General features: G+C 39.2%; 1 protein-coding gene across 1 annotated transcript in view; it reads right to left on the bottom strand.

The window, feature by feature from the left end:
• Positions 1–4,614: 4,614 nt before the first annotated feature.
• The window catches only part of LOC126194871 (pancreatic triacylglycerol lipase-like), a 247,020-nt gene continuing 223,898 nt past the window's right edge, over positions 4,615–27,736 (bottom strand). Inside the window, exons 7-8 of the mRNA XM_049933215.1 lie at positions 23,566–23,743; positions 4,615–9,484 (exon numbers count right to left, since the gene is read on the bottom strand). Coding sequence (XP_049789172.1) covers positions 9,355–9,484; positions 23,566–23,743 — 308 coding nt within the window. The 3' untranslated portion in view covers positions 4,615–9,354. The remainder of the gene's footprint in view (positions 9,485–23,565; positions 23,744–27,736) is intronic.

Genomic DNA, 27,736 nt, shown 5'->3' with positions numbered 1-27,736 from the left:
CTTTTTCACGTGCTTCGTCAGGTTTGAATCGATTGCTTATTTTTCTTTGATCTGATAAGTGCCGTTCTCTTTGTTATAGGTGTTTACATCACTATAAGCTGAAACTGCATTACTGTACTGTGTCATGCATTGTTATTCGCATTCTGATAATGAGTGTTTACGGCCTGTCACCACTCGCGGCATGGCTTGCTTTTGTGCGCGCTACCACCACTTACAATTAAAAAAATGAGAGGAGTTGTCTCATTAGTGAAACAATGGCAAGAGACTGCTATTTATTGTTATTGTTACTTGCACTGCTTCTTTCTTTTATAATGATCAACAAGAACCAAATAATAGACTGCGTATGACAGAAGATGTTCTGAATGAGAGTTTAGCTAAAATTTTTCTCCATTTCAAAATCTTTGCAGATGCCTCTTTTGTACATTACATTCTGCACAGAAATTAGAGTCATCTTAGATTTAAAAATCTAGTCAGTTGCCATGCTTCATATGTATATTCTTCCGCGTTTGCTGTTGTCTCACACTAGTTTCGTAGTTTATTAGGCAGACAGGATTTAAATGAGATAGCAGCAAACGCGAAAGAATACATGGCAAAATGTTAATATTCGTATTATTCTTATGGTGAAGAGAATACTGCATGTGATTCACAATTCATAAAAATTCCTATTAGCAACCATCTCTTCTCACAGGTAGGAAAAAATTCAGGACGAAGAGTTGGCCATATTGACAAACATCCCAAACAGTCCTGCCAGTTGAATTTTCATAGTACATTGAAATGCTGCTACATTCAAAGATGAACAGTATGGAATTTGTATTTACTTTGTTGGATAATGTATGAAAATGCAGTGGGCGAAACTCGGGGCAGAGAAAAAAGCTCATCTTCCACCTTTTTTTAAAATTTATTTACTGGCACAGAGGTTTTGGAGCCAGTATTTATCTTTGTGCCTGCAAAGCATGCCTGTGTAGCGTTACATATATTCATGGCTGAAGTTAGTCCTGGTGGCACCCACCAACATTTTTCAGAACTTCCGCTTACTTTGTACTCGATTCTAAGCTGCAGGCGGTTTTTTGGATTACAAAAACCAGAAAAAAAGTGTGGCTTAGATTCGAGTAAATATGGTATGTATAGCCTCCTTAACAACACAGTCCCAGAACAATGATGCTAAGGATAAAACTTCAGTCATCTCATAAAACATGTAATGCCCCATGTCCAGAGAATGCTCCGCTACTGCTGATGGCAATGTTCTCACATGGTTTGACATGTTTGCCCTATATAAGATTTGCACATTGGTGTGGATCTTATCTATGCCACATTTCCTAAGTCCAGACCCATCTTTGACTGAAAGCAACAAATTCCTCTGTTTTGCTGGTGGCCAAAAAACACACTTGATGTCATGTCTCTTGAAGATTCTTTCTATTCTTGAAGATATGCCGCCATTTGCAATGTGTGGCTATGATCTTCAGTTACATCCCTGTTCTGAACTTGCTTAGAATGGAATGCATGGCATTTCTGCCTATGAGATTGGCCTTTTTGTTGGAACACTGTTCTTAGATGTAGCTCACCAGGCAGACTATTGGTATCTGAGACCAAATGTGTTCTATGTACCAAAGAGTGTAAGAGAATACCATGGCTCCTGGCAAGGAGAAACTACATGCACCATTTTCCTCCAATTATGAGTATATTCCCACACATTTATTGGCTGCTCCTCACCAGATAAATTTTGATGTTGCTGCTTGATTATCATCAGTCTTGTTGTACAGCAGTAATTCTGACCTCATATATTTCAGAGGTGATGCAGTTATCTATAATAACGTACTATCTGAAAGAACCTGCACAGATATTCAGTCAGATCATGATAAGGTTTTAAAATGGTACAAAAACTGGCAACTTGCTTTAAATATTCGGAGATGTTAAACTGAGCACTTCAAAATATGTAAAATCATGGATCACTATTGAAATCAGTCAGCTAATGGGAATATGTGGGTGTAACAATTCATGGGGGTAAGAAACGGAATGATCACATAGGTTCAATCATAGGTAAATTAACAGGCAGACACTGGTTCATTGGTAAGGTACTGGGAATATGGAACCAGCCTACAAAGTGATGAAGTGTGTGGGACCCATACCAAATAGGTCTAACAGGGAATATTGAACGTATACAAAGAAGGGAGCATAATCATGACATGTCTGCTTGCTCTACAGGAGAGAGGCACAGAAATGCTGAAAAACATGAACTGGTAAACATGTGAGGATAGACACCAGCTATCTTGGAAAGCCTGCTTGCAAAGATTCAATTATCAATATAAGTGAATAATCTAGAAATATAATATGCCCTCATATTGTTATCATAGGGTCTGTGGAGATTAGATTACTCTTATAACAGATGCACAGAGGCATCTAAGCAGTCATTCTCCCCATGTGTCATATGCAAATGGAATGAGAAGAAACCATAATATGTGGTACAATGAGGAGTATCCTCTGTCATGCACTTCACAATGGTTAGCACTGTATGCAAAAGAAGATGTGGATCCCTTTGACTTCCAATATGTTCACTCTGGCTATTTTAGGGTATTTGTTCTGAAAGACATTGCTGCCAAATAAGTATAGGTCAAGTTACAACGATCAGGAGAGAAACAAAAAACAGCAATTTAGATAGCATGAGCTTGCTATTTATGAAAAAAGGGGATTGATCAATACAGGAACTGAAAAATCTGGAGGTGTTTCTATAGATGTCCTACACATAACAGAACATCATTTAGAAGTCACAGATATTGAAAAATATGCACTTAAATGTGTAGAAGTTAGTGTGACATTATTAGGGACATCATATGAAAAAGGAGAGAATGGCTTAAGTCCTGTACACAAAAGGTAGAGTTAAGTCCCAGGCCACAGATCCCAGTGAATACTGCAGTGAACAGCTGTTTGAGTCATGTATTTCAGTATAATAGACTTCAAAACTTCCAAGATAGCAGTTCTGGTTGTGTACAAGTCCCCAATAACAAATATTTTGTACTTCATCACACTGTTAGACATGACACTAAAGAGTACAAATAATTGAAAAATAAGAGTTTGTGGAGATTTCAGTACTGACTGCATCTCAGATAGTTCTGATGAAGGGCACTTAGAATTACTGACTGATCTCTACAGTAAATTGTAAACAAGCAAAGGACATAGTGCAACAGCATTTTTTAATTTATTCCTAAATTCAGTTGTATTTTATGAAACAGATAACAAATGGTTATCTGGCCATGATTATCAAACAGCAGTGATACAGCACCCTCCACCAATTGGGTTTAATTGAGAAAAGAAACATACAATTTTACTGAATCATAAATGTTTATGCAGTTATACTATTTGGAGAGAATTGACAGACAGAACAATGGTAGGAAGTTTACAAAGGTCACATAGTAATTAAGACATTTCTTTCTGAAAAATGTTCCTACATTCCACAAATCCAGTTTTCTTTTAAAGTAGACCAAGAACAACTGCTGCAATAGTTAAGAGAAAGGATTACCAAAATCTGGAATCAAATTGTCTTGTGCCAGCTGCCAGGAAGAGAGAGCTTTGTTAATGAAGAGGACTAGCTGAAATTAAGAAATAAAGGGCGCTACAAGCTCTAATGCAAGATTCTTTACTGTTTCATAAAGAAGGCAAAAAACCATGTACTATGCACAAAAAAATCAAAATTTCTAAAGCAAATGAAAGGCTGTTTGAAGCATATTTAGGCACAAAGTGGATGAACTTAGCCAGTAAAATGATATTCAGCTCACTGACGGCAGTAGCAGTCAACTAGATAGTACTAAATTCAAATCATTTGTTACTAAATTCAATGAATTCTTGCTAACGGAACTTGAAAGTACAAGGACAATAAAGGATAATCAAAAGCATATTCATTAGACATACTTAGACAGGCATTGCATACTCTAGCACCAAAGACCAGTTCTGTCTAATCACGTAATCACTAGGTCACGTAACCAGTCAATGTGACAAGTTGAATTTCTTGAATAACAAATAATTTCATAGTAACACTCATTAAAAAAATAGAGTTAAACAATAGCCCCCAATTATTGACCCATCTACCAACTGGAGAGTTCTAAAAATGACTGAGAATGTGGCTTACAACAGAATATTGAACCACCTATCTGACAATAATATTTTAGCAGCAGCTCAGTTTCGCTTCATTTAAAGCTCCTTTACTGAGGAAGAAATATATGATACCATGAAGTAAGTCATGGTAATTCTAAACAACAGAAATTACTCAGCTGTCATTTTCTGTGATCTTTCTAAGGTTGTGTAGATCATAAGATTCTACTAGGAAAATTAAAATGATATGGTTGGAGGTGTTCCTCTTGCAGTCAGTCATATCTAGGAACATTCTGGGAATAGGATTATTGTGTAATGAACATGTGATATATATTAAAGACTGGGGTTATTATGACCTCAGTAGCTATTTTTCTTATTGTGAGTATGTAAGTAAATTATTTTTTACTTTTTAATAAATACTGGTAACTAACTCACTTATTCAGTTTATTGAACAGGATACATTTGGAAACACAAATTTCATTTATTAGTGTTACAATATTGTACAACATAGCCTTTTAAATATATGTGACCATAATTTAAGCTAGGTATCATTTATACATTATCAATGACCATGTGCAGTGGTACATAGCTATGCTTTATAAGTTATACACTGGTTGAAATTTCTGCTGCTAATATAACCTCCTGTTTATGTATATGAAATTGAGATAGCTACAAGAAACAATAACATCACTCTTGCATTTATGAATATTAATTTGTTTTTCATTACAGGTGTGAACTCTGTATAATTCCATTAACCCTTATCAATGAAGTATTGGTTGGTGTAAATTTAATTTTGGTACCAGCAGTTCTATACATAGCAGACAAGAAAGATTTAAATAAGTGAGATAATCTTGTTTTATGAAATTTTCCATCATGCATTCTTTTGTAAAATTCTTTCTATTTAAGGCTAAATACAAATTGTAGGAGTTTGTAATGAAAGTTTCAGTATGTTATTATTAAACTATAGAGCAACATGTACAATTTTTTTATCAACAAGTGTACAATTTTTTTATTAACAAGCATACCCTCTTTCCTATAAGTTATGAGCATGAGTTTAGTGCCTTGATAATGGCACAAAACCAATCACAGCCAGCTTGTAGTGAGTTGTTCTGCTTCTAAACCTCAACTGTGCCTTACCAGTTGTTTGGTTGTGGGGTTGTGTATTCACTCAGATTATGAACTGTTATCTCACTGGAATGGGAATGCATCATGATGAGATAGGAGATAATTGAAGATATTCTTGTTGCAAGTACATGGACTGGCTTCTTGAATGCAGTGCAACTGTTATACTTTTCAACACCTTTGCAAAACTGATAGTCTTCATGCTAGGCGTCTTGGCAGTGGAAAAGATGCTGTGATAACACTAGATTTTGATAGATAGCTTTAGCAATGCAGTTCCAACTGGTATGCATGCTGTAGCACAAGCAATTGGTGCACTGATAAAGGAAGATTAGAATTTAACATCTTGGCCATCTTCATATTATCAGAGTTGGAGCAAAAGCTTACACAGGACATTGAAAGGAGAGGAAATCAACAGTGTATTTCTCAAAGGTACCATCACAACATTTGCCTTAAACAATTTAATCTGGCTGACTGAATGGTGACTTGAACCATGAAACTTCCTGACAAATTAAAACTGTATGCCAGACCGAGGCTCAAACTCAGGACCTTTGCCTTCTGTGGGCATGTGCTCTACCATCTGATCTACCCAAGCACGACTCACGCCCCATCCTCACAGCTTTACTTCCGCCAGTACCTCATCTCCTACTTTCCAAACTCCACAGAAGCTCTCCTGCGATGGTAGAGCACTTGCCCGCGAAAGGCAAAGGTCCTGAGTTCAAGTCTCGGTCTGGCACACAGTTTTAATCTGCCAGGAAGTTTCATATCAGTGCACACTCTGCTGCAGAGTGAAAATCTCATTCTGGACTTGAACCATGTACTCCTAAATGTGGGTCCAACCTCTCAGCCACTTCATCACTTTGTAAAACATTATGGACATAGATCATATAACTATTTAGAGGGTCCTCAAGAGTATAACCTATATTGTGTCACATTAGGATGATCCAACTACAAATCTGGTGTGACATTTCTGCATTTGTTTTTTCATCAAAATAATGGTAATGGTGTTGGCTTTCCAGCAATACTATTATTCACAGAAGAGGCATAATTTGTAGTGGTCAGCTATTTTAATAGAATGGTTGTAAGTTGGAGAATGAGATCCTATGTGTAAATTACTGTTTGTTATCACTAACAAAGATTTTCATAATGATTTTTGGTAGTGTTCTTCTTTTAGCCCTATTTAACTGGAGAACCGTACTACAAGATTCTGCACACCACAATTACAAAACAGCTGGTCACAATACCACTTTCTTTGCACAGCTATCTCTCTTTCCATTGCTGATGTGTGAGACCAACTAACTGTAACGATGGGAAAGTCAAGCAGGATCTGTTACCTGGTCAGTATCTTCACCTGATTTATTGTATCTTGATTCATTTCTTTAGCAGCTGCCAAAACAGTAGTTTACATTACTCCTATTGTCACCATAGCTGATTGATTTCACAAATCAGCCATGCATTTGATGACATGAAACAGAATCCTGCTATCCTCGATAGAGGATTGCAGCAAAAGTGACAATTATGTGATGATTTTCAGAGAAAACATTTTAAACACCTGTTGTGAGTTTATCTGAATATGTCTTTAATGAAACATAGTATGTGCACAATTCTCATTATTCATTCTCAGAACTTGACAGTCACTGTAGGTACATAACTCATGAACCATTGGTTCATGAGCTTGTGTGTGGAGGCTGTCATACTTATAACTTTGTCAGTGGAATCCTAAAACATGCTTCATATTATCCTTAGGTGTTTTTGTAATCAGTTATGGCATATGAATATGGGACGAAGAGAGAAGCGTTCAGATTAAAAAGGGCATAAGGCAGGTACACAGTCTTCCTGCACAGCTGCATAACCTATATATAAAAAAGCAATGAAGGAAATAAAATAAGGATTCAGAAGTAGAATTAAAATTCAGGGTGAAAGAATGTCAATAATAAAACTTTGTGACAACATTTAAGGTGATGAAGAATTACAAGGCCTGTTTAATGGAATGAACAGTTAAAGTAAGAAGAACAAGGATCAAGAATAAACCAAAAAGGTGAAAGTATTATGGAGCAGCAGATGTTGAATCACTGACAAACTATATTTAAATTTGGGTCCATGTATGAGGGGCATTCTACACTGATTTACACTATTTTTATGCTTATTAAAAACCTTTACGTGTTGGACATCTTCGAATCATGTTTTTGGAGTCTGTCACATCCACCGTCAGACAGCCGCTCACACTTTTGAACATCTGTGAAATGATGTCCGTGCAGCAGTTTCTTTGTAGCACTGAATAGTTGGTAATCATAATGGACAAGTCAGGAGAATATGGAGAGTGTGGCAGCACCTAGAACCCCATGTCAACAACGGCAGCTGTGATTGTTCCAGTCATATGGGGATGAATGTTATTGTGCTGAAAGAGCATTCACTTCACCCATTTTCCAGGCCATTTCTTTTGGCATGCACAGTGAGACCCTTTGGAGGCCACATCACGCAATTAAAAAGAAATGGCCAGAATGTGGCCACAAAGAAACCTCAGAATGGACACCATTTCACAAATGCCCGGGAACAGCTAGCAGCTGACCTGTGGTGGGTGCAACATACCCCTAGGAGGGCCTACAGAGAACCTATATCAGTGATGCAAACGTGTGCAGCTTAATGGAGACTATATTGAGGTAATGCAAGTGTCTACTGAGGCATACAGGTTCTTAGTGAGTGAGTGAGTAAGTAAAAGAGAGAGAGAGAGAGAGAGAGAGAGAGAGTAATAAAGAGCAAATCAGCATGGAACATGTCTCACTGTAGACAAAGTAAAGAAACTTGGCTTCCTAGGAAACATGATGAATAATGCAATGAGGATTTAAGTAGCAAATGAGAACAAGAAAAAAGAGCATTATCCATTAAATAAGTCTGCTAGTATGAAACCTAGATGTTAATTTTAGAAAGAAATTTCTGAGAGTGTCACTCAGAGGTATTATAAAGCATGGAAATGAATTATTGGATGTAATAAAATTGGGAAAGAAAAGAATCCAATCATTTGGTACATGATGTTATGAAAGGATGCTGAAAATGGAGTAGACTGTTAGGGTAAGAAATGAGGAGATTCTCCACAGAAGTGATAAAGAGAGGAATGTATGGCAAACACTAGGATCAGGATGACAGGGAATGTGTTAAGATACCAGAGTATAATGTGAATGATTCCAGAGGGCACTATAGAGGAAAAATTGTTTACTGGAAGACAGAGACTGGAATATATACAATGTGTAATTGAGGATGTTCGGTGCAGGTGCTGAGATTAAGAGACTGGCACAGAAGAAGAGATTGTGGCAGGACACAGATGACTGATAACCTAAAGAGATAAAGGAATTACAGGTGAATAAAATATTGCATCTTTAAATGCATTTTAAATACCATAATGAATTACATGACAGATGTATCAAAAATGACTGGTGACTGTGTATTGACACTTCATGATTGTGTGACCAAAGATGAAATTCACAGTCAGTACCGAATGCACCTGTTGTTAAGAAGATGGGAGAAGATGTCAATGGCGATATGGAGACATTCTTCAAGTAGATCAAGAAAGAATAGCAAATCTTTGGTTTTCATTGAAAGTCAATGGTAAATGACCTATGGGAATACTAACACAATGTTGGCTAGATATCCTCCAGTGAGTTTCCACCAAGATCAAGCTCAAGATTATGCCAACTGGAGCCAGAGAGCAAAAAAGGCAGACTTCTGTACATTGTGGGACAAACACTGAGGATGAAAAAGAAGATCACGTATTTACAAATTATAAATAATAAGTATAAGGTTGTTTCATTTGGATATTGTGTATTGTTAGTCCTGACAATCCTTTTTTGCTGCATTTTATGTGTAGGGGGAGCACAGATAGTAGAAAACTAAAAAGGAGAAGTAAGGATTTGAGAGGTGAGGATGGAAATTATCAGACATTAGAAGAAATAAACCTTTACAACATGGTAAAAGAGAAAAGTGCTTTCCCTCTATTGGCTGTGTTGATGCGTAAGCATACCAGTCACAGTGATGCTACTTCTGTTACTGTTAGTTTGCCACATCTCACTGTCACAAGAAGACCAAGATAGCATATCTGCTGGTGGAACAGTATGTCTTATCAGATTAAGTCCTCACATGCAGGATGGTGTCACAGTGCTAGGATTGTGCTATGTAGTCAGTGTCAGCTGCTGTCTCTGGTACCACTGTTGTCGTAGTTGTTGCCAGCTGGTTTCCCAATGCGAAAGGTGGTGTTTCCGCTGTCTCCACAATGAATACCCCTCGGGTCCTGCACACAACACATTCATCCATTTATACACTGTCTTCCTTACTTACTTTCAAGAAGGAGAACCTTCAGGGATGTGGACAAGTCCACACATTACAAAAGACAAAGAAATTGTTGAAATCTAATATGTATACCATATTAACAATAATCTATCATTATACTGCTTACTGTCAGTCTCGGTAGCTGAGTGGTCAAAGTAGATGACTGTCATGCAGAGAATCTGTGTTCAATTCCTAGTATTACCAGGGATTTTTCCTTTGTGGGAGGACTGGAACAGGGTGCAGTCAGCCTTGTGAAGCCAACTGAGGAGTTACTTGAATGAACAGTAGAGCTTCCAAGGTCAATAAACCTGACAAAGACTGGGAGAATGGTGTGCTGTACACATGTCCCTCTACATGTCCCATCCCGTGACACGAATGGTAGAGGATGAGACAGTGGCTGGTTGGCTGCAACTGGATCGTTTAGGGCTAGAATGCAGAACTTTACCTACCTTAACTATATTACTGCTTGATATTTTTCATGCTTATACCACCTAAATAATCAACAAAAATTGAAACATAGCTGCTACATTCAAAAAAGCTGTTACTTCCTCAATTGCATTAAATAACTGGTATTTGTAGATTAATACTTATTTAGCTTCCTAAATATGTAAATAATGAGCCCAGTTTACAGTACATTATAAACTGTTAACTGCAATGTCAGCTAATGTTACAAGCAGCTGGTTCGACTGCTGAAGGACAGTAAATAATGAGCCCAGTTTACAGTACATTATAAACTGTTAACTGCAATGTCAGCTAATGTTACAAGCAGCTGGTTCGACTGCTGAAGGACAGACTGAATCTAACAGGTTAGCTGTGGGACAGCGTGAATGTCTGTTGGAGCAGCCAGCTGTCAGATGGACTGTGAGTGCTAGTAAAGGTGGCTAGCAAGCCACGCGGGACAGCGGTCATCAGGGTTTTCCCAGGCTGAAAGAGCAATCTGTTCGGTTGACATGATCACAGGATGAGCTAAGATGGATGGGACAGTGACTTGGAATTTCATCAATAATATAATTTTAGTGAAAATATGTAAAATGCGTTATGAACATACTAGAGAAAAGACAATGGCAGCTTTGGGACCATGATAATGGGAAGAGCTCATTGAACATAAATCTGTGCCTGAAGCTTTAATAATTAAAAATATTAATATTATAACAATTATTGTCTGTAATAAATTGTAACAACTGAACCCATTACAAAAGTGACACTTATGATACACTAAATGAAATAGAATAATGTCAGCAATATAATGAACAGATTACTTTTCCAACTAAATAAATATACAAAAATGTCATAAACAATTTAGTTTGTTTATGTAAATAGTGCCATAACTATGGAATCCTCCACAGAGGCACAAATGATCTTACCAGCATTAGTTTCCTTCTTTAATATTCCAATAACTTTCAATGTACATTTAATTATATTTGTGATTTATGCAATAGTTCAAGTTAGCATTTTGACTTGAGGGCTGGATGCGGCAGTACGTCTGAGACTTGTTTAAAATTGTTGAAGTAACACATAAGTGAGTTTACTAAGAGGTTACAAAACAACCACAAAAATTTCTATATGTTTTATGATAAGTATTACAAAATTATTGTGAAAATTATGAATGGTGGTCAGGATGAAAGCATCTGCACTGAATCAAGGAGAGGTCAACTGACTGAACCTTTGAGTAACCATGCAAGGCAAAGCTTGTGGGCTTTTGTCAGTCATCTTGTGCATGGAGTTTTGGTGAGGTAGTTTTGTCTGGAATCACTGAAGTGAGGGCAGTGTTTATGCCTTGAATGTTACTTTTGTGTAGAGGACTTAGATTAAGCTTGGTCATGTGTGATAACTTATGAATCTTGGGACTCCGATTTCAGTCTGGGTAAGTTAGTGATGAGATCTCACTTCAGCAACTTCAGTTGCTATTGTGTGCCATTGTGAACAAGTAAAGATTTGTGGTTTAACAGATTTATATTGTGATGAACTTGAACTGATTTTGTTGGATTAACATTAATGACTAAAAATTTAGATTCTCTGGGGATGATAAAACTCATGCTAGTGAACGTTGAGGGATAGATCTGGCTTTTGAGAGTTTATTGCACTGATGTACTTTATTATTTAGTGCATGCTGCCAAGTGTAAATGCTGTGTATGTACAATGCAATTCAAAATTTTACACTGCTGATAGACACTGAACAGTTATTCAATGAATTATTTGTATGTGGCCACCACTTGCATACATTGTATTTTTCTGAAGAATAAATGAGATTTATATCAGAGTTAAAATAAATCTGTTTTATTTTACTATCCTACGTGATTTCAAACAACAGATCCATCCTCAGTACAGCTTTTATTAATTTGCTAATGTCCCATCGCTAGTATAAGACTTTGATAAAAATATAACTATGTATGTTGTTGTGCTATAGAGAAACAGTGTATGGCCTTCCCCTATTGATAATAATGAGCCATGCTTAAAGTTATTAGCTGTACATTGTCAACACTCTGGTGGAACTTATTACTGCATTGCAATTGTTTGTATCGAAAGGGATACACTGAGTGAAGAGTAGGAACTAGAAACCCATGAGTAATGCTGCACAACATTACAAAAAACACTGTACTTGCCATTATCTAGCAGAAATTTCCAATCATTTAATCTAGATATTACGACAATTTTTTAGAATGAATGGCCAATGAGATTTGTTTTGAATTGTTTTGAAATGTATGGAATTCCCAATTTCTTAGTTTATTTTAGATGGAAACTTGTTGAATACCTTTTGTACAAGACAAACCCTAGACAAGAATGTAATGTCTACATGAAAACTGTTTTGATGTTTTTTTATTGCACTTGTGTAGATCAAATTTCAGTCACCAACAAAAACAGTTAAAATGTAAATGTGTTGCGAAGTGAATGCAAGAATTCAAATATTCTTAAAAAAGGTTTCCGCAAGATGTATGATTAGTTATTTTACACAATATTGTTACTACTCAACATAATGATAGATGCTTCTAATGGTCAATAATGTGGAACTGAGGTCCTCAATTTGTTTATCTGTGTGATGACTCTTTCTTAATTTGCTAACCAACTCAATGTCAAGGAATTTTACACTTTGTTTCATGTAGAGTATGGCTATTACTGTCTTCTACTTGTAAGGCCATTACTGCTTGATTGAAATCACATAATGTGGGTCTTTGTGAGATTAAGACAAACTTCTAGCTGTGAACCACCTGTAGATCTGCTCAACCATCATCTGAGCTGTAGGTGCTAGGATTCAGTTTGAGCCATTGGCTGATATGCTTGTGTGATCAGCAAATATAACAGCTTTTGAATCACCCTTTAAAGTTATTGGGCAATCGTTTAAGGAGATTAAGAACATGTATGAACTCAGTTTTGATCATTGTGCCACCCTATGTGTTCTGCTCCCCCATTCTGAAGTTATATTCATGCCTGTGACACAATCTGTCAATCAGACCCACTGCTTTCTTTTACAAAGGTAAGATTCCACCAAAGCATTAATGCAACAACACTTTAGCTTATCATGTACTGTAGGCCTTTTTGGACCACAAATCCACAGGTTTTGGCAAGGTCACAATATACACCAAAACAATAATTTTACTTGCTTCACTCTGTCAAAAACACTCAAAGCTGGCTCTTTAAAGCCACATTCTGTTTTTTATCAGATACAGTGCTTCAGTCAGGTAGATAATTTGGAAAGTTGATACATAGGCAATCCCAAAAACTGAAGAATTGTGTGCTATCTATTTTATACATTAAAACTAAAGAAAAATGACACCTTGAACTAATACTTACATATGAATAGGGTGCTCAAATTATTTTTAAGCAAAATTGTGGTATTTCCAAAATACTGCACAAAAAATCCAGAGCAATGAATCAGTTTTGAGCCATACTGACGTAGGCCTACTACTTATTTATTTTGGCAAAATAAGAGATTGGTGTCATTACTCAGCATTAAACTTCAGTATCAACACAAATATTACATGTTCTGAATATAAGCTGGTGGAGAAGGCTCATGGCAGGAACTATGAGACTAATAATTTTATATTAAAAAAAAAACAAAAAAACAAAAAAAACAAAAACTGAGTAAATGAACTGGACTGGACTGAAAAATAAGTGCCTTAAATAAATTGTGCTTCTTTAAAACTACTGATTATTTGTTCTATAACAAATGGTGCAACTACATTCACAATAAACAGTTATGTTTGTTATATTTTAGTTTGAGAGCATGAAAGCTTCTGATTGAGAAACGCTTCAGTCTTACGAGTGGTATTCAAATGTAGCTACTAGCCTGACAACTTGATTTTCAAATTCTGTAACTGACTTCAGTGGTAGTTAGTTATTAATTTTAAGTCTCAATGATGTATTTTAATGAGGATCATGTTTGTTTTATGTCACATAAGTTGCAACATCAGTTCGTCCTCCATGTCCAGCACTAAATTTTGCATCACAAACTGTATATTCAACATTCTAAATCTGCCTTTTATGATCAGGGACTTGCACTAACTTCATGTTTACTTTGCACTTATGTCCCCCCATAACAACTGCAGGAAATGTTACAATAGAGTTTGTAAAAATCATAGATGCAGTTAGTGCTGTATGCAAGTATGTGTTAAACTGCAGTATAATATAACAGTATCATGTATTGCACAGAAACAGCAATACTGCTGTGGTAAATGAACACAAAAGCATATAAATTCAGAATTATGTATTGAAATCAAGATATGACACAGCTTAGTTTTTCAAATGTCAACTTCCCCAAATTGACACAATGACTGAAGTAACGCCAGGGACAAGTGTCCAGCATACTGAAAGAAAGAACGTATAAGGCTTGATGATAAGTGCAATAAAGAAAAAAGAAACACACACTTCACAAGAAGAAAAATCCAGGATATTTCATTGAATCCTGAATGTGTTCTGGGGCAACATAACAGTTTGTTCAAAAATAGGAAATGTTCAGAAAAACTGGGATGGTTGGGAATCTTTACACTTGTAAGACATCTACTTCATGCATTGTACAGGTTGTATACTACATAAGACCATTATCAGAACATCATACACCTTTATATAGACTGTCTAGGAAAATAATTTTGCCATGTTTTTTAATTTCTTTGAGTTCTTGCGTTTTTACATTTTCACCTCTCATAAGTTAAATTCTCCTTTGGTGTCCAAATATTTCTGCTAGGCCTTCTCTTTTTACCCATGTGATCCTCTGCTGCCTAATCACAGCAACTCATTCGTCTTCTATTGTATTTCTTTCTTCTGTTCCATCCCAACAGTGCCCAGTGCTCCCTCTGAAACCCTCAACAACCTCTGTTTCTTTTTTCCTTTTTTTTCCAGTTTATCCCAGTCCCATCTCCTTAGATTCTTATCTTTTCACAATAACTTCAGTTTTAATTTGCGGGCTACATTCAACAAATTATGCTCAAAGTGAGTACCCCAGGAAACATCTTACAGTTTAAAATCTGGTTTCAAAATCTGTGTGCCATCATCTTATGATCATTCTGGAAACTTCCAGTGTCCCCAGGTCTCTTCCATTCTCTTCCATGTATATAACTTTCTTTCATGTCTTAAAACAAGAGTTAACAATGATTAAATTATGCTCTGTGCAAAATTCTACCACATGATTTCTTCTTTCCTTCCTTTCCCCCAGTCCATATTCTACTATTTTTCCTCCTTGTCCCCTTCCCTGTACTGATGTGAGCAGAAGTCCTGTTCTTCCTGTCACAGCACTTTGGTAATTTTCACTACATCTAAGTTCAGTCTATCCATTTAACTGTTTAAATTTTTTAACCTACCCACCCACCTAAGGAATCTAACATTCCACAATCTAACCCATAGAATGACAGTTTTGTTTCTCCAGATGTTGACATCCTCCTGAGTAGCCCTGCCCAGAGATCTGAATGGGGGATTATTTCACCTCCAAAATATTTTACCCAAGAGGATACCATCATCATTTAATGACACAGTAGAGCTGCATGTCCTCACCATATACAACAATGTAGTTTCCCTTTGCTTTTAGCCTTTCACAGTACCAAGAAAGTAATGCCATGTTCATTAATGTCATAAGACCAGATCAGCCAATCATCCAGACTGTTACACTTGTAATTAATCAAAAGATTGCTGACCCTCTTCAGGAACTACAAATTAGTCTGGCCTCTTGACAGGTAACCCTCAATTATGGTTGCCCCTAAGGTACAGCCCTCTGTATTGCTATATTGTTGATGGATGCAAGCCACCCCAGCTCAGCATGGTCCATGCTTCACAGGGTGGGGGGGTGGGGGGGAGGAGGGGGGAGGGTGGAGGTAATTCATACATGGAATCAATAGTAGGTTATGTGAGAAATTATTACAAGGGACAGGGACACACCGGTACAATAAAGGGTAAACAATACTTCTAAGACAAATATTGGAACACAGAAAGTGTGTAAAGCAATTGCATTCCCTATAAAGCGTGAAACAGAAGGTAAGCCTCCTACTTGCCCAAAAGAGACAAAATCACTAGTGACAAATGCACCAAAAGTGCAACTATTATCCTATCACCTACTTTGCCTCATACATACAGGGTGTCCCATTTATCTTGACCACCCTAAATAACTGTTTGTCCAGATGCAAATTACAAAATGTTTGAAGAAAATGTCCTTTATCAATCTGAGGGACATCAATCAGCATGATAGCCTTCATTGTAGCTTTGTTTTTTACATTATGAACAGTGGTATTTTTTTAATGGCACCCTGTATTTTTTATTTGGTAATTAATTTCCTCTCCTACAGGCCTATTCAAAAATGTATCACAGTGTACCATTCACTGAAACACAACATTATTAATTACAAAACAACACTGATGTTGACACTCCCAGTGCTTAATGCAGGTACTCGGGGTAATGGAACACATCCATGTGCTGACGCTGACAGAGGAAAAATGTAAATGTAAGTAGATTGCACACCCGTCATTCCGTCAACGTCAACCCACAGCAACGAAATCATCATAGCACTCGCACAGATGAAGCTGGCAAAGTTACTGTTCTTGCTTCCATTGCAATGAATCCACATGTGAGCACACAACAGCTTGAACATGAGATAGGCATTCCTAAAACCAGTGTACATCATATCCTTACATGTCACCAGTTCCATCCTCACCATGTACACCTACATCAGGAATTGCATGGGAATGATTTCCATAATCGTGTACTGTTCTGTCAGTGGACACAGCAGCAAATCCTTGCCAACTTGAACTTCTTCTCCAATGTTCTATTTACCGATGAATGTTCCTTCTCAAACAAAGGACAGGTAAATACAAGGAAAATGCATTATTGGTCCAGCGACAACCCACAATGGCTTAGACAGGTGGAACATCTGCGTCAATGGAGAGTTAACGTCTGGTGTGGGATGCTTGGAACTACAATTATTGGCCCTTATTTCATCAATGGTAGTCTAAACTGCACAGCATATGCCAACTGCCTCAGACAAATTCTTCCTCCTCTTCTGGATGAAGTGCCACTAAGAACCAGAATGCTTATGTGGTGTCAACATGATGGATGTCCAGCACATAATGCCTTGCATGCATGTCGTGTTATGAACTGAAGGTATCCTGCCAGATGGATTTGCCGAGGAGGAACAGTTACTTGCCCTGCTAGGTCTCCTGATTTAAATCCTCTGGACCTTTTTCTTTGGGGATGTATTAAAGATATTGTCTATCACAATATTCCAACAACTCCAGAGGACATGCAGGAACATATCATGCTTGCATGTAATTCTCTTCAGCAGGCAACACTGGAAGAGTAAATAATTCTTTCATCAATGAGTGCACCAGTGTATCGGTGTCCAGGGTCACCACTTTGAGCACCTTTGAATGTTCTACTCCTGGGCAATGGTACAGGAGAATCAAAGTCAATTTTGTGTTATGTTTTTACTTGGTTTTCATTTCTTTACTGACAACTCCAGCAAGTGGACGAGTTTGTGATCCGGGGCTCAATGTCAATGTTGTGTTATGTAATTAACAACTTTGTGTTTCAGTGAATGTACACAGTGATACATTTTTAAATAGGTCTTTAGGATAGGAAATGAATTACCAAATAAAAAATATAGGGTGCCATTTAAAGAAGTCATACCGCTGTTCTTATCATTGTAAAAAAACAAAGCTGCAATGAAGGCAATCATGCTGATTGATGTCCTCCAGATGGCTAAAGAACATTTGCTTGAAACATTTTGTAATTTGGATCTGGACAAACAGTTATTTGTGGTGGTAAAGATAAATGGGACACTATGTATATTAAGCAGAGCAATGTAATATTCCATCTGTGACGAATAGCCGAGGTTATTTCTTTTTTAAAAATGGCGATAGACAAAAATGCGAAAATTATCGAAGGACTGCTTTGTTTATCATGCCTATGAAATGTATTGAAATATAATAAACAACAGAGTAATGACAATAGCAATGGGAAAGCTAGATGAAGGCAGGAAGATGGTTTCAGTAAAACTGATCCACTATAGATAACATTTTACTGTAAACTCTATCATAGAAAATGTCAAGGTTACAATTTCTAAACACATATTGCCTATAAAGAATTTAAAAAATGCTTTTGATAAGCTGAAGAGAACCAGATTATGAGACATAATGTATGGAAAAGGATATCCCGCACATCCCATTCCAGTTAAAAATAAAAAGCAATTCAGCCTATAGACATGTGTACACATTCTTAACTCAGGAAGAAGTAACTGCTGTATCCCACTACCTGTACGTGTGAGTATGAGTGCATCGAGTGTAGTGTTGCCACACCTGTGTACTTAAATCAAAGACCAACTGTAGCAGTGTGGGCCAGCCACTAGCAACCACCTGTAAGAAGCTTGCACATGGCAGAGTCTCTGGCACACCACCTACTGGTGCCTTGCATCTATACAGGGTGTTACAAAAACGTACGACCAAACTTTCAGGAAACATTCCTCACACACAAATAAAGAAAAGGCATTATGTGGGCATGTGTCCGGAAACGCTTAATTTCCATGTTAGAGCTCATTTTAGTTTCGTCAGTATGTACTGTAGTTCCTCGATTCACCGCCAGTTGGCCCAATTGAAGGAAGGTAATGTTAACTTCGGTGCTTGTGTTGACATGCGACTCATTGCTCTACAGTACTAACATCAAGCACATCAGTACGTAGCATCAACAGGTTAGTGTTCATCACGAACGTGGTTTTGCAGTCAGTGAAAAGTTTACAAATGCGGAGGTGGCAGATGCCCATTTGATGTATGGATTAGCACGGGGAAATAGCCGTGGCGCGGTACGTTTGTATCGAGACATTTTCACAATCAACATGTGTGGGCTAACGAGAATCTGCACGCAATTGTCCAATCACATCATCAACACAGATTTTCTGTGAACGTTTGGACAGGCATTGTTGGTGATGTCTTGATTGGGCCCCATGTTCTTCCACCTACGCTCAATGGAGCACGTTATCATGATTTCATACGGGATACTCTACCTGTGCTGCTAGAACACGTGCCTTTACAAGTACGACACAACATGTGGTTCATGCACGATGGAGCTCCTGTACATTTCAGTCGAAGTGTTCGTACGCTTCTCAACAACAGATTCGGCGATCGATGGATTGGTAGAGGCGGACCAATTCCATGGCCTCCACGCTCTCCTGACCTCAACCCTCTTGACTTTCATTTATGGGGGCATTTTAAAGCTCTTGTCTACGCAACCCCGGTACCAAATGTAGAAACTCTTCGTGCTCGTATTGTGGACGGCTGTGATACAATACGCCATTCTCCAGAGCTGCATTAGCGCATCAGGGATTCCATGCGACGGAGGGTGGATGCATGTATCCTCGCTAACGGAGGACATTTTGAACATTTCCTGTAACAAAGTGTTTGAAGTCACGCTGGTACGTTCTGTTGCTGTGTGTTTCCATTCCATGATTAATGTGGTTTGAAGAGAAGTAATAAAATGAGCTCTAACATGGAAAGTAAGCGTTTCCGGACACATGTCCACATAACATATTTTCTTTCTTTGTGTGTGAGGAATGTTTCCTGAAAGTTTGGCCGTACCTTTTTGTACCACCCTGTATATGCACGGAGCAGTGCTGACTCACTCCCACTATGTTCTTTTATTTTGTACAGCTGACATCAGCTGTTCTGTGTATCGCTTATATGTGGAGTCACGAGAGGCTTATTTCCGTTATTGTTCAGAGGCATATGAATAAAGCCAAATTCATGGTACTTGGTTTCATGTATTAATTGGTTACTACTACACAACTGGCAATGAGTTTGGAAAGGTTTCTTTGTGTGCAGTCTTTAAGTGTTGTTTCATCAGGTTTACTCATTATGGATGCCGTGCTACCGGCCAAGATTGAACAGCTTACTTCGGCAGTGATCACTTTGTTGGCTTCCATTAACAGACAGGGCACCACTCCACCAGTCTATGATGATTCACCGAAGTACTGGACGGTCACGGAAAAAACCTCAGCATTTTTTGGCTTTCAATGTGACAGACTCAAATTTGTGCAAAGTCTTATTTGCTCTCATGGATTCCATCTGAGATGTATCACTTACTGTGTCAAGTTGTACCATTACGAGAACCTGCAGCTCGTACTTTTGCTCATATGTGCAGTTTACTGTCTAAATACCATTGTAAACAAATGCATGTCATACGGCGCGAGTTGAGTTGTATTGATGCCACATGAAACCAAACCAGTCATACAGGGCCTGGGCAGCCAAACTTCACAGCTTTAGCCATAAGTGTCAGTTCACTGTTGATGCCCGTAATGACTCTTATGCGGACTCTATGGTGCATGACACAATTATCTCTTTAGCTCCAGAAGGATCAAACTGCTCAGGTCATCGGTCCCTAAGCTAACCCACTACTTAATCTAACTTAAACTAACTTACGCTAAGGATGACACACACACACCCATGCCCAAGGGAGGACTCGAACCTCCGACGGGGAGAGCACATGGACGGTGACAAGATGCGTCAGACCGCGCGGCTAACCCATGAAGCTGCGCCAGAAGGCTTTACTCTTTGAAAGCATCACACTGGCAGAAGTTTTGCAAATTGAACAATCTCTTGAAGTTTCTGGGGATGGGTGATCAAACCTAAAGTGTGGGCCGAGGTGCCCACTAGGATGACACAAGGAGGTGACAGTGGCAGTAAACATGCGCACCTAGCACTGAGCAGACCAAGGCCTGCCCAAGCAGCCGCGATCACCACAGCATTTTTTGTTTCCATCTTGTCCTTTCTGTCTTGTTCAGCATGAACGTTCGGCATACTCTAAGCGCTTGGCCACTCGTAATGCTTGCCAGTAGAAAGGCCACATCACCTCCAAATGTCGTTCACTCAAGGTTGCTCAGGATATGGTCATGGACGTAAACTGTATGACTCGAGTGCTCATAACTTCTCCCAAGGTGTTTGTGGAGTTAAGTGTTTCTCGCTGAGTGCCACGGCTACAGGTCGACAAAGATGCTACAGAGAAGTTATTGAATTCTCAAACTTATAGCTGCCCAGTTGTTGACACTGGTCGTGGAAGCTGGTCAGTTATAACAAACAGTACATTGTGCTGTTGGGACAATTTATGGCATCTCCCTCCGTGGTTCGTTACATTACACTGTGGTGGTTGCTGATGCCGGTATTGAGAACTTGTCCGGACGAACGCATTTCAGGCATTTGGATTAGGAAATCCAATGCTGTTCACATTGCGTCGATCAGGTACTGTATTCTCAATTGGAAAAACTGTGTGAGGAGTTTTCGGACTTATCTTCAAACGGCAAAGGGTGTGCTACAAATTTTTCATCTCAAATTTCTTTGAAATCCATGGCTCAGCTCATTTTTATCATGCAGAATTGGACAGACTTTAATCTGTAGGGGTGGTGCAATGTGTTATGGCTAGTGAATAGTTTTCTCCACTGGTTGTAGTTCGGAAACCGTCAGGGAAACTTCTCGTCTGTGGCAACGTCAGTACTACTGTCGACGCACAGTTAATCATGTATATGTATTCTTTCCTGTACCAGGAGGAACTGTTGGCAAAAATATCTGGTGGCCAGTATTTTTCAAAAATTGATTTGTCTGAAGCTTATCTGCTGGTTCCTGTGGATGAAGAGACTCAGTTAATTCTGGTTTGGGTACTCCTTTTGGTCTCTAACAATATTTGCGCCTTTCTTTTGATGTGGCTACCGCCCCTTCTATTTTCCAACGATTTTAGAGAAATTTACTATGACTGTCATAGGTCGCGTTAATTATCTCGATGAAACTGTTGTCACAGGCTCCTCCATGGTCGATCACTGGAAAAACATGCGAACTTTTTTTTATTTCTTACCTATACGCATCATGTTGATGGTGGAGTGGTGTTGTGGGGTGACATTACATGGGGCCAGCCTTCTATTGTTTCTTTGGGCTTTGAGGTCTCGCAGGATGGGATTCATCCTCTGCCAGACCACATCTTCGCTTTTACATCAATGCCTCACTCCTCAACCATGAAGGAGCTTCAGGCCTTCCTAGGGAAGGTAGGCTACTACCATAAATTCCTTCCAGGGGCGGCCATATTGGCATGTCTCGTTACGCAAGAATGTACCATTTTTCTGGAGCCTGTATTGCAAACACGCTTTTCGAATGTTGAATTCCAAACCACGCTCGGCCCCTCGTTTGGCTACGTTCTCTCCAGACCAGCACATAGTTTTGGCGACTGACACAGTATGGCCTTAGCGTAGTCCTAGCACGCCAATATGCCAACGGTTCTTAATGACCTGCTGCTTTTGCCTCCAAATCTCTCACTCCGGCCCAGCAATATTACTCTCAGGTGGAAAGAGAGGCTCTTGCCTTAGTCTACACTCTCCAGAAATTTCATTTTTTTTTTATGGCTCGAAGTTACTGACCATAAGTCCTTAGTGTCCTTGTTTGACTCTCACACTTCCTTGCCTGACAAGGCAGCATGCCACCTGCAACGATGGGCGTTGTTGTTGTCTCGCTACAATTATGAAATCCATTTTCGACCTGCATCTAAATGTGCCAATGTGGACGCCTTGTGCCGCCTCCCTTCAGTACTACAGAACTGGATTCGGTGGTTGAAGAGGCTACAGGATGTCGTGTACCACATAAAATTGCTAGGAGACGTGTATATAATGTGAATCTCCATTTCTGATTACCACAATGAGCACCACATTGTACACTGCAATACCACCGAGTTCGTTACACTTGGGCATGAAATCACACAGAATGGACACTCTAGGATTGATATAGTGTCTGATCTGTTTATACCCTGATAATACAAGACAATGTGTTTGGAGACAACCCCGTAATATCGAACACCTTTATCACTGTGTCCTATACACGCATCAAGTTGATGGTGGAGTGGTGATGTGGGGTGACATTACTTGGGGTCAGCTTACACCTCTTGCGGTTATTGAGGGCAACCTCACAGCTCTATTGTACAGAGACGAGATTCTGCAATCAATAGTGGGACCCTATCACCAACATTTTGGTGACAATTTCATCTTGATAGATGATAACTGCCTGCTCATCGTACTGTTCTCGTGAACATGTTCCTTCCACATGCTAGGATCACCAGACTGGACTGACCTGCATGTTCCCCGAACATGTACCCAATCGAACATCTGTGGGCTTGATTGAAACGAGCTATTTTTCGATATCGACAATAGCCATGTGCTCTGTGCAACTTACACAGAATCGCAATTGAAGAGAGGGACAATTTGGACCAGGGCTTGCATGATGATCTCATCGAAAGGTATACAATGATGTATTCAACCTTCATCTTGGCAAGGAGAGTTCCACAATGTATTGCTCAGGAGTGCTGCAAAAACCCACCACATGGGAAGCAGACGATTTTGTCATTAGACAAATATTTGTTTTTTTGTATTTTTTTTAATTATTTTGTGATCTAAACACACTGCAGATGAATACATAAGCATGCCTTACAGCCAATGTTTGTTTCCTGTGCCATGGATTTCGAAATAAAGGGGTGATGCAGAACTTCTGTTGATGTGCGTATATCGTGAAGAGCAGAAGAAGAGTAAGTAGGCAGTGTCTGGAGACGCACCCTGTGGGACAGTGCTCCCCCATGAGGATGGCCTGCTTGCGTGCCTGCTCGCCATCCGGGCACCAGCCCAGAGTGTGCTGCCAGTAGGATGGGCACGGCACACCCCAAAAGCCCGCAGCACTCTCCACTGACTCTGCGAAGTACACCGCCGACATGAGGTGTGAGCACACTGGCTCATCTGCAACATACACCGCATACTGGGGATAACAGCTTGCAGCGCCACCACTTCATTCATCTAAAACTTGTGTAAAAAAAATCAACAGCTCTAAACCTCAATCTACGCTCTACTGATGCTTTTATTTCACACTTCGTACTAAGCATTAATGTAACGGCACACAGAACACTACTCTGGGCCGTGCACATCTAGTCTGAATCACATCACTTTGGTAGCAGAGCATGGTTAGAGTACTGGGCTATTAGGATTAAGAAGGTGGAACAATTGATTGAGCTTTGGTCATAAATTTTACATAAATCATTTATTGAAACTTTTATTGCAATTAACATTAACTCATTTCAGCATGCGAAAGCCCACTTACATGAACTCACAGCTCAAAAAATTATGAATTTAAGAACAATCCAGAATTACTTGAGACTTAAAATTTTGCAGATACGAATCACTTAACAAAACAATTCAGCAAATAACCTCTCATCAAGAAGGCTTTAGTCAAAATGTCGGTCAATAACTCGAACAAGTTTGGAAGTAACAGCGAATTCAGAAAACAATATTAGAAAAAGAAAGGCTGGCACACAATGCTTTAGCTATTAAGAAACTATCTGTAATGTATACACCACAATGAGGTGGACTGAGAGAGAGGGACGAGAAGATGGACAGAAAGAGAGGGAAGGAGAAATAGAGGGACAGAAAAAGCAAGAGTAAAAGGACACAGAAAGGAGAGAGGAGGAGTAGAGAGGAGACTGGGAAAATGGGGAGATTGGCTGAAAGAGGGGGACGGAGATGTGCAGAGAGAAAAGTGGGTGGAGGGGGTGAACAAAGAGAGAGGGGAGAAGGAGATGGACAGAGGGGGAATGAAGTCTGACAGAGAGAGTGTAGAATGAGATAGAAAGAGAGAGGGAGAGGAAGAGATTGACAAAGAGAGGAGGAGGAGGGTAAGTTGTAAGAAGCAAGTGGAAGATGGATAGGGGAAGCAAGTAAGTGGAAAAGGGTGAGTGAGAGTCGAGATGGACAGAGGGGGGGGGGGGGGTGGGTGGAGGAGATGAGTAGAAAGAGGAGAGGAGGAAATTGATAGAGATCGGGGGAGGAGGATAAGGACAGATGGGGATGAGGAGATGGGTAGGGAGAAGTGGGGGAGCAGAAAGGGAGATGGACAGAGAGAAGCAGATGAGACAATGGAGAGAGCTGGGGAAGGAAGAGATTTGTGCAATATTTGTACCATATGGCTACTATATATATAAAGCAGCACATATGTGTGTATTTCTGGGATCTGCCCCCAAACCCCTGGATCGATTTCAAATAAATTTGGAACACAAATGGCGAACTTCATGAGTATCAGTGCTGTGGAGTTTGAAACCTCCCAGCTGCAATGCAAATGGGGATACGCGCAAAAAAAGTGTGTTTTCAGACCCTGCCACATACGTTTACCTGCACAAGAGGCATTTTAAATGGGAATATATCAGCCTGCCTTATCGACCTGCTTGGCATGGCAGGCAACATATCAGGGGTAAGAAACGATTATCCCACTATGCCATGTAGGCTGCCAGGCATGATAGGTGTGCTTTGCAAGGTAGCCTAAATGTCAGAGGCAAATAACAGTTTTCAAGCCCTGTGTGATAAGCATGTTGCAGGTGTGGTATCAGTCGACTTTATTGACCAGTTTTACGGGGACTCCATGTGCAGGTGGGCACATACCATACATAGATTAGAGATAAGATTAGATTAGATTAGTACTTGTTCCATAGATCATGAATACGACACTTCGTAATGATGTGGAACGTGTCAGACTAATAAAAGGTGTCCATGCAAGATATTACATTGGACAAAATATTACATGACACTCAATAATTTTTTTTGTGGAGGTTGGAAAATTACCCACTTACTATATCCAAAAACTCATCTAATGAGTAGAAGGAGCTGCCATTAAGAAATTCTTTTAATTTCCTTTTAAATGCTATATGGCTATCTGTCAGACTTTTGATGCTATTAGGTAAGTGACCAAAGACTTTTGTGGCAGCATAATTTACCCCCTTCTGAGCCAAAGTTAGATTTAACCTTGAGTAGTGAAGATCATCCTTTCTCCTAGTGTTGTAGCTGTTGTATATTGCTAGAGAAGACCGAAATGCACGCTATAAGCTCACGCAGGCTGGCGTAAGGTCTGAAACAGGATACGTAATGAATGCTATAAAGAAAAGTACGTAGCTGCTGGAATACTTAACTTTAATCCATCATTGTTGTACATCGCTCTTGACGATACAAGTGAGACTCTGTAGATTCATGCAATGTAATACTAATGGCGCCTTGCTAGGTCGTAGCCATTGACTTAGCTGAAGGCTATTCTAACTATCTGCTCTGCAAATGAGCGAGGCTTCGTCAGTGTGCATCGCTAGCTAAGTCGTCCGTACAACTGGGGCGAGTGCTAGTCCGTCTCTCGAGACCTGCCGTGTGGTGGCGCTCGGTCTGCGATCACTAACAGTGGCGACACGCGGGTCCGACATGTACTAATGGACCGCGGCCGATTTAAAGCTACCACCTAGCAAGTGTGGTGTCTGGCGGTGACACCACAGTAGCCATGTACACTGCTATTACTTTTGAATTCGTTCGGATTGTTAATAACAAATTTCATAAGTGAATATATATATATATATATATATATTGTGAGGCTACAGTGAAGATTTCTAGCTCTTTAAATAAGTGTCTGCAGGATGATCTTGTATGAGCTTCAGAAATTATTCTGATTACACGCTTTTGTGCAATGAACACTCTTTTACTCAATGATGCGTTACCCCAGAATATGATGCCATACGAAAGCAGAGAATGAAAATAGGCGTGGTAAGCTAATTTACTCAGATGTATATCGCCAAAATTTGCAATGACCCTAATAGCATAAGTAGCTGAACTCAAACGTTTCAGCAGATCCTCAGTGTGTTTTTTCCAGTTCAACCCCTCATCAATGCATACACCTAGAAATTTTGAATATTCTACCTTAGCTACCGATTTCTGATCAAAGTCTATATTTATTAATGGGGTCATTCCATTTACTGTGTGGAACTGTATATACTGTGTTTTGTCAAAGTTTAATGAGAGCCCATTTGCAGAGAACCACTTAATGATTTTGTGAAAGACATTGTTTACAATTTCACCAGTTAATTCTTGTCTGTCGGGTGTGATAGCTATACTTGTATCATCGGCAAAAAGTACCAGCTTTGCATCTTCGTGAATATAGAATGGCAAGTCATTAATATATATATTAAGAACAGCAGAGGACCTAAGACCGAACCTTGCGACACCCCTTTCTTGATTGTTCCCCAGTTTGAAAAAACACCAGTTTAAAAAACTTTTACATTAAATGACTCTGGTCGCAGAATCCTGTACACTTACAAGGTAGATTAGGGTTTAGTATCCTGTCGACAGTGATATCATTAGAGATGGAGCATTCACATTAAGGATTCTGGGAAATCACGGACAACCTAAATCTGGTTGATTGACAAAGGAGTTGGATCACCATCCTGCAGTATTTGAGTGCAGTGTCTTAGCACAGCGGTTGTCTTCCTTCATCACATTTATGGATGCGTGATTTGAGGAAAGTTAAATGATTCAAACACTTGTTTTATGACAAAATTCTGCCAGAACTAAATTGTTAATAATTAGAAGGCTAGTAAGAGTAAAAGAGCGGCTGAGGCCACAAGCGGTGGATCACATCTCTACGTGTTTGTTGCGCAGTATTTGTTTTGTCTGTGACATCATCGTACAAGCATAGGCGCATGCACGTGATAGAGAAATAGTCTCTGTGTAAAGTTATAAACTGGTGTAGCGTGGATGTGTGATTAGCTGGAACATTGATTCAGGTGGCACTGTGACGAGCTTACAGAGCACTACTAGAACCACAGTGAGACAATAAAAATATTTGCCAGAGTATAAGTGAAATCCGTATTAAATTGAAAATTACAAAGTAATGAAAAATATCCTCTCATTTGACTACATGAGCAGAAGTTGCAC

The sequence above is a fragment of the Schistocerca nitens genome, chromosome 7 (assembly GCF_023898315.1).
Source record: "Schistocerca nitens isolate TAMUIC-IGC-003100 chromosome 7, iqSchNite1.1, whole genome shotgun sequence".
NCBI lineage: Eukaryota > Metazoa > Arthropoda > Insecta > Orthoptera > Acrididae > Schistocerca > Schistocerca nitens.
This window is presented reverse-complemented; position numbering and strand designations above follow the sequence as displayed.